Source organism: Oncorhynchus keta, chromosome 29 (assembly GCF_023373465.1).
Source record: "Oncorhynchus keta strain PuntledgeMale-10-30-2019 chromosome 29, Oket_V2, whole genome shotgun sequence".
Classification (NCBI taxonomy): domain Eukaryota; kingdom Metazoa; phylum Chordata; class Actinopteri; order Salmoniformes; family Salmonidae; genus Oncorhynchus; species Oncorhynchus keta.
Genome location: NC_068449.1, coordinates 20,384,651 through 20,392,906, shown reverse-complemented (window position 1 = coordinate 20,392,906; position 8,256 = coordinate 20,384,651). Strand labels below are relative to the sequence as shown.

General features: G+C 40.2%; 1 protein-coding gene across 1 annotated transcript; it reads left to right on the top strand.

Annotated features, from left to right (window-relative positions):
* Positions 1-1,868: 1,868 nt before the first annotated feature.
* On the top strand, positions 1,869-4,521 carry LOC118362038 (uncharacterized). The gene is made up of 2 exons (XM_035742245.2): positions 1,869-2,070; positions 2,579-4,521. The coding sequence occupies exon 2, from the start codon at positions 2,796-2,798 to the stop codon at positions 3,735-3,737; it is 942 nt and encodes a 313-aa protein (XP_035598138.1). The 5' UTR covers positions 1,869-2,070; positions 2,579-2,795; the 3' UTR covers positions 3,738-4,521.
* The last annotated feature ends 3,735 nt before the right edge of the window (positions 4,522-8,256 follow it).

Sequence of the window (8,256 nt, the reverse complement as noted above, 5' to 3'; positions counted from 1 at the left end):
CAGTTTTTCCTTGGGGGTTTGCCTGCTACATAAGTTCTGTTATAGTCACAGACATGATTGAACCAGTTTTAGAAACTTCAGAGTGTTTTCTATCCACACCTACTAATCATATAATATATTCCTATTCCTGACATGAGTAGCAGGAAGTTGAAATTGTGCACGCTATTTATCAAAAAGTAGAAATGCTGCCCCCTATCTCTAAGAAGTTAACAACAGATTTTCAAAATATGCGTTTCAGCCAATGCTAGACAAGCATTTGTGTAAGTTTATCATGGCATAATGCTATGCTAGGCTCTGCTGGCAGCAGGCAACATTTTCACTAAAATAAGAAAAGCAACCAAATTAAATCATTTACCTTTGAAGAACTTCGGATGTTTTCACTCAGGAGACTCCCAGTTAGATAGTAAATGTTCCGTTTTTCCAAAAATATTATTTTTGTAGGCAAAAAAGCTACCGTTTCTTCACCATGCTTGGCTGAGAAATCGACCGAAAAATGCTACAACTATAATGGCAAACTTTTTTCAAAATTAGCTACATAATATCGACAGAAACACGGCAAACGTTGTTTAGGATCCATCCTCAAGGTGTTTTTAACAAATATATTCGATAATATATCCGTCGAGGCAGTTGGTTTCTCATAAGAAGCGATTGGAAAAATGGCTACCTCAGTATTTTACGCAAGGTTTTCTGCGGGAGACACCATGTGACCACATGCCATATATGGTCCCTTACAGCTATTATTCAAGGGAAATGCCTAAAAAGAAGTCACAATGCTGTAGACACCTTGGGGAAAACGTGGAAAAAATAAGCTCATTCGTAGCTCATTCACAGTCATATAAGGAGTCATTGGCATGAGGCGGTTTTTAAATCTGGGTTTCGCCTGTAACATCAATTCTGTGGCACTCACAGACAATATCTTTGCAGTTTTGGAAACGTCAGAGTGTCTTCATTCCAAAGCTGTCAATTATATGCATAGTCGAGCATCTTTTCGTGTCAAAATATCTTGTTTAAAATGGGAACGTTTTTCATCCAAAAATTAAAATAGCGCCCCCTAAATCCAACTGGTTAAGCCCTTACACTCGTGGAAATTGGCTAATTGAAATGTTTCTAACAGCAGAAATATAAAAAACATATGCATGACCATGGTAGCAATAATGATAGAGAACAATTGGGAGATTATGGGGAAATTATCAGGAACAAAAGTGAGAACAAAATAGTTCACCTTACACAATACTGAATCCAAACATTACACTGTTGATTTTATCTGCATTTTACATTTACTGTACTTTTCACAGCATTTGTCAACAACAAAATACTCTGGATGCATTTAGTACCTAATAATAATATTCATTGACATTTTGGAATAGGTGCAAGATAAGAATACACTATTACAAGGGGTTTGAGTGAGATGTCTAACTGGTCTCTTCAAGTGCCGACACACCTCTCCAAACTGTGCACAGTTCCAATGCACTTTTGTTTTTAAATTTCAATGCACTTTTATGACTCAAGGAAAGAGCCTTCAACTATTAAGTGCTCTTTTGAGCTCTCTTAGTTTGCCATTGATGAACTTAAGCAAGCACACTTGTGGGGTTTTCTTAGGAACACAGCCCTGCGTCCCCACCATCACACAATATCTGCTCTTGTTTACGCAATCCAAAATGTAAATCGTAATCTAGTTCAGGTGGGCATAATTTGAAAGTTTAGTCTATTGTAGGGTGACCAGACGTGCCCGTTTTCCGGGGACAGTCCCCGTTTTTGTAGGCCTGTCCCTGGCTGGAGCTGTCCCCGGAAATGTCCCTGTTTTTAACTGTGCATTAAAAACAGACTGCAAAGTGAAATAATATTTTACGTGGCAAGAAAGACCGGGCAGCAGAGCCTACCAGTTGACATCTCAATCACGTTGCGCTTGTTTTGTCCAGCAGAGGGGGCTACTCGCTATAGCAGCTTCATTATCTCTTCTACTGACTACTTGCTCGTGCTAGTTTTAGAGAAAACTGCTGTGGAAAACTCAGCCAGAAGCTAGCAAGTGTCAAATTAATCCACATCACCACAAACGTCTTTTTAAACCAGGTAAATTATAATTGTTTAAGATACTAGCTAATGATGTTATAATGTCACAATTTATTATATAGATAGATGATATGCTATGATAGGTTATGCTAGCTAACATTAGCTATGTCGACTTTCATGGTAGCTAGGTTAAAAAACGTTCACATGTAAACATGTAGTGGACGGGCTATTTTGAAAATATGATTATATTAAATGAATGCATAATTCTGAGAATATTTATTTGTAGATTACAATTTTAATGGTTTGGCATTATAAGGAGTGTGAAAATATATTTAGAAATGTTCATGGATAACATTAGCATAATGTTATCTGTTAGAGTGGAGAGGAGGAAGACTGGATAGGAAGAAGAGTGAAAGAGATAGAGGAGGAAAGATAAAGATATGATTACAGAGACAGCCTATTTATTATTCCAAACAATGTTTTTGAGATGAAATACAAAAATGATGCAAGCAATGGGAATCTGTTAACCAAAGTATTTTATCTAATAGTGTACTATTTATTATTAAAGATTGGAGAGGAAGGAGAAGGAAAAATGAAGGGAGTAAAAAGAGTGAAGCAAGGAGAGTGTGGAACAGTGAGGTGGAAAGGTAAAGAGAAGGAAAGGAAGAAAGAGCAGGAAGACGAGTGAAGAAAAGAGGAGGAGAAAGATTGGAGGAGAAGAAAAAGTTAAGAGAGTAAGAAGAGTCACACAAAGAGAGTGAAGAAGAGCAGACAGAGGAGGTACAATGGCTCTTTCCAATAAACGGAAATGCCATGTTAATGACAACATGATGAGAGAATTTCCATTTATACGCTCAGGTCAAGACGATAGAATGGTTAACTGCACCCTTTGTAATTCTTCTTTTTCAATTGGCAGCGGGGGAAGAACGGCAGTGGTAGAACATCAACAGACCAAAAAGCATAAAGCCTCTCTGATTGCCCGTGTTGGTATGCCCTCTGTCACCACATTCTTCAAGAAGGTAGAGCCTTCCCAAGAAGAATATGATTTAGCTGTGCAGGAGGGTGTCTTTGCATACCACACTATGCGACACAATCATAGTTACAGATCTATGGATTGCACAGCACAACTCACACGGAAGCTTTATGAGCCAAAGTTTACTCGTGCTAGGACAAAATGTGAAGCCACAGTGAGTAATGTGTTAGCACCATGGGCAACTACTTTGGTAACACAGGACATAGACCAGGTTGAATTTGTGTCCCTGTCCGTTGATGGGTTCAATCATGGACATGTAAAGCTGCTGCCAATACTAGTTAGATATTATAAGATATATGATGGCAGCACATCTGTGGAAACAAAACTGCTTGATTTTGTTGAATTGAAAGGAGAAACAGCAGAGGAAATTGCAGCTGAGGTCCTGGCGGTCATCCAAAAATGTAACCTGGAAAACAAAGTTGTGGCATTCTCTGCCGACAACACAAATACAACCTTTGGTGGACTGAATAGGCTGGGAAGGGTCAATGTCCATACCAAAGTTAAAAATGCTCTGCAACGGGAGGTGATTGGCTTAGGTTGTCCTGCCCACATCATTCATAACACGGCCAGAACAGCTTTGGATATGATTCCCCTTGATGTTGTGTACCTGCTCACAAAGATATTTGGATATTTTCACCGTCAGAGTAGAAAGACTGAAGAGCTTTTGCGATTTTGTTGGCCAGGAGTACCATAACATTTTAGGACACAGCAATGTTCGCTGGCTGTCCATGCTCCCTGCTCTAGAAAGAGTGCTGAAAATGTATGTGCCATTGAAAATGTATTTCTGAAGACAAATGCCCTGTTGTCCTGCGGACAATGTTCGTAGATCCACTGTCTGAACTTTGGCTGGCCTTTGTCTATGGAAACTTGACTGTATTCAGTGACACGATCAAGATGCATGAAGGCCAGGACCACTGTGCTGTGGAGTCCGCTGCAATTCTGAGAAACATTGAGGCAAAATTGACTGCAAGACGTGATGACAACTTCATTCCAGTTTTGGTCAGAGGAGATTAGGTTGGTATCAGTATACAATGTAGGTACCAACCTCATCGTCTTATCTCTTTATGTTGTTAAGTATTTCACATATACTATTGTCTGTTTTTTCAATTTTGCTCATGTTCTCTTCTGCTCTTATTCTACCCAGACTACCAGGACCACTGTTCAGATCAGACAGTTTTGTCTCGTCTGTAGTGTTTCTGTAATATAGTTAGTTGTTTTCTCTGTCTATCACAGTGTGCCTGTTAGACTAAATACATGAAACCGGAATTGTCTCCCTTTTTCATTTCATAGATAATAACATTGGATATTTTAATGATATATTGACCGCCGAGCTGGAAATGTCCCCGGTTTTAATTTCAGAAATCTGGTCACCTTAGTCTATTGCCAACATGGCTAGCTAAGTTATAAAATGCGATCTCACAGTTTTTGTCTGAAGTGCTTTTTGAAAGCCTAACATATTGTAAGATGATGGTGTCATGAGAGGGAGTCATGATGGAGTCAGGAGCTTGCATTCAAGTACGTGTTCCGCGACAAATTTTCTTCACAACACAATTAACATATTCTCACTCTATTCAGGACAACGCATGGTATAACACAGGTCATCCTTGTAACTGTGGATTAAACATAGCGATCATAAACATTGATACTGTAAATGACGTGAATTTCCAAATATGGAAATGTGAAGTGCACATTTGTACTCAGGTTGTGGTTTATTTGTATGACATCAACGTGGCATTTATTACAATCCTCGACATCTCATCTTTCAGAACACATCAACTCCTGCCTATTTACAGCCTTTCCCTCACAACAACAAATGCGCAAAAGTAGCTCAATTAGAGGGAGGGATGGGGGTATCTTCTTGTCGCAGTGACTGGTTACTGACCAGTCACTGCGTTCCAATTTCGGCACTTATCAGTGATAATGTCTACCATTTTCAACCAGTATATGGGATGACGGGGCTATGAGCGGAAAGGTCCGCAATAATAACATAAATATATAAATAAACATTCATTCCATATTATGTGACCTGACCTTCATCAGTAAAGGTCATTGTTGTAGGTCATTGTTGTGTAATTATTAAGTCGTTTTGGGGACTTAATTCCAATTTCCAAATTTCCTTCACATAACAGAATGTTATTTTCAGGAAACAAAATATGAATACATCTGCATAGGTGAAATGCACATGCAACAAACTGCAAGCACATGGTTTGGTACATTTTTTATGTGAACTTAGCAATTGTTGGAAAACACAATTGATTAAAATGAACAAAATGTTCAAGATAAACACACGTGCACACACATACAGGGGTTTCTAGGTGAAGCAGTGACTGTGAGAGCTGAGGTAACAGTCTAGTCTCTGATTTGACAAAGTCCAGACTTCTCCCATGAGCGTGTCTCAATTGTTTCCCCCAGAACCATTGGACCTTCAGTCCTGCAGTTTTTTGGGGCTTCTAATGCTTCCTCCAGACTATTGCAGACATTCATTACATCATAGAGGTCTGTCAAAAGAGAAGGCAGAAGTTCTGTCAGGATTTACTACATAGACCCTCCCCCAGTGCATTTCCCCGGTAGGCAGACGGTGACGTGTGGCGCGGGCGGCTGTGAAGGTTAGGCCAGCACACCATAGAGGGACCATTCACACGAGATCATCACTACCCAGATGGCCAACCACTGACTCTTTTATAGGAATGACCATGCCGTTGTCATGGTCTTGTGCAAATGAACTCGTAATGACAAATAAATCATAGTTTCAAAAAGTTGTACAGTAGGGATAAAACTCAATAAACTAGAGGAAGTAAAGAGTGCATTGCCAAGTTTAGAACAGAGTATTTTAACTGTTGTTTCCTGGACTGTGTTGTGTCGTGATGGATGTGTGTCCCCATGTAACTTCTCAGGAAGAGGGAGAGCTGGGTAATTCATGCTGTAAGTCAGGCGGCCACAGGAGACTATAAAACTTGTGTAGTGTCAGATATAGAAGCGTCAAGCAGTCTCACAGGACGTAACTGCTCAGACAAAACAATCCGCTGGCACCACTCTTAAGCACCCCAAATGGAACTGTCTTTGAGAAGCAGACAGATCTATTATGTTTTTAATGGGGAAATAAATTGTATTATTGCTGTGTATATTTTTTCAAGTAACAAGAGAAGGTTGGAAGCACAAAAGAGTGTGCTATCCCACATATGGGTAAGATATCAGAGGGAAAAAACAATAGCTTCTCAGATATCAAACGCACAGATCTTCAAATTGAATTAAAGGATTGTCTTTTACTGCAAAAACACAACTAAAAGGAATACAGAAGCATATTGCTTAGTTTTTAGGCGCTATAGCTCAATCTGTCGATAGCTGATACTTGACAAGACAGTGACCGTCACAAATGGAGGAGGAGATTCATCATCAGCACAGCTGCTTGGGAATAATATAATGTAACGTGACATACTGTAGCCTAATGTACCCCATTTGTGTGGATTGAAAATAACTATCCTCAGCCTACTCCATAACATTGAACTCTCCCTAAACTTCCAGCCCGGTCCTTGGTGCTATGGGAAGAGAGAAAAACACAAAAGGAGATGGCACATGCTGTGGCAGACCTAGCCCAGCCATGCGCTCTTGGCAAGAGACACACTATGTTTAGCGTGGATGCACGCACGGCAGCTATTCATATAATTAGGCCCATTGAGCAAACTAGCCTGTTACTATGGTGATGTAAAGCCTCTGTGTCTGGTAGAAGCATGGGCTTAACTCCTCGGCTTGCATGGAAAATCATAACAACACAGGCAGATTAAGGATGTTCCTGGAATTAAAGGGAATACCATCATTAGCTTGTTAGCATTATGCACTTTACCCAACTGAGCGTGTCCTAATAAACCAGGCCGCAAAGCCCTGGTCCACAGTTCTGCTGATTGATTGTGGCCACAACTGAGGGGCATTGAGAGGTGCTTCCCAGCTAACAACAAACATTCCCAAAACATTAGAGAACATTCCCTTAAGAGTCTCATTAGGTCATTAACTAACGTTTTCATAGGAATGCTCCTGTGATGTGCAAGGAATGTTTCCAAGAAACAATTCCCTTAATGTCAAATAGAATTTACCCAGAACGTGGTTACCGTGTTCTCAGAACTTAAGATAAGAATGTCCTAGACACGTTTCACGGGAACATTGGAAAAACATTCATGTGTCCAGTTTTCTATTGGGTAGGATAATAGTCCCTAATTGTCCCACCAAACTTACAAAGAACATGGTTGCAAATGTTCTCAGAACGTAAGATATGAAAGTACTAGACACGTCAAATGAGAAGGTTGCAAGAACATTCATGTGTCCAGTTTTCTGTTGGTTAGGAGAATATTCCATCAATGTCCCACCAAACATACACAGAAAATGGTTTCCGTGTTCTCAGAACATAAGATATTCATGTTCTTGACACATTTCATGGGAACATGGCAAAAACATTTGTGTCCAGTTTTCTGTTGGTTATGAGAATATTCTGTCAACGTTCCACCAAATCACAGGAAGTTGCTAAGGGGAGGACGGCTCATAATAATGGAACAGAGCGAATCAAATAAAATCAAATGGAATAGCATCAAAGACATGGAAACTGTGTTTGATACCACATCATCATTTTTTTAACCATTATTTTACCAGGTAGGTTGACTGAGAACACATTCTCATTTACAACAACAACCTGGGGAATAGTTACAGGGGAAAGGAGATGAATGAGTCAATTGTAAGCTGGGGATGATTAGGTGACTGTGATAGTATGAGGGCCAGGTTGGGAATTTAGCTAGGACACCGGGGTTCACACCACTAATCTTACAATAAATATGATCTTTAGTGACAACAGCGAATCAGGACACCCTTTTAACATCCCATCCAAACGATAGCACCCTACAAAGAGAAGTGTCCCCAATCACTGCTCTGGGGTATTGGGATATTTCTTTGGGATCAGTGGAAAGGGTGCCTCCTACTGGCCCTCCAACACCACTTAAAGCAGTATCTGGTCAGGGACCATTCAGGGAACAACCAGGACCAACCCTGCTTAGCCTCTGAAGCAGGCCAGCAGTGTGATGAAGTGTGGTATGCTGCTTCAGCCATTACCCTGAGCCCGTCCTCCCTAACTAAGGTGCCACCAACCTCCTGCGCACCAAACATACACAGAAAATGGTTGCCATGTTTTCAGATTATACTATATTAACGAGCTAGACACGTTAAATGAGAAC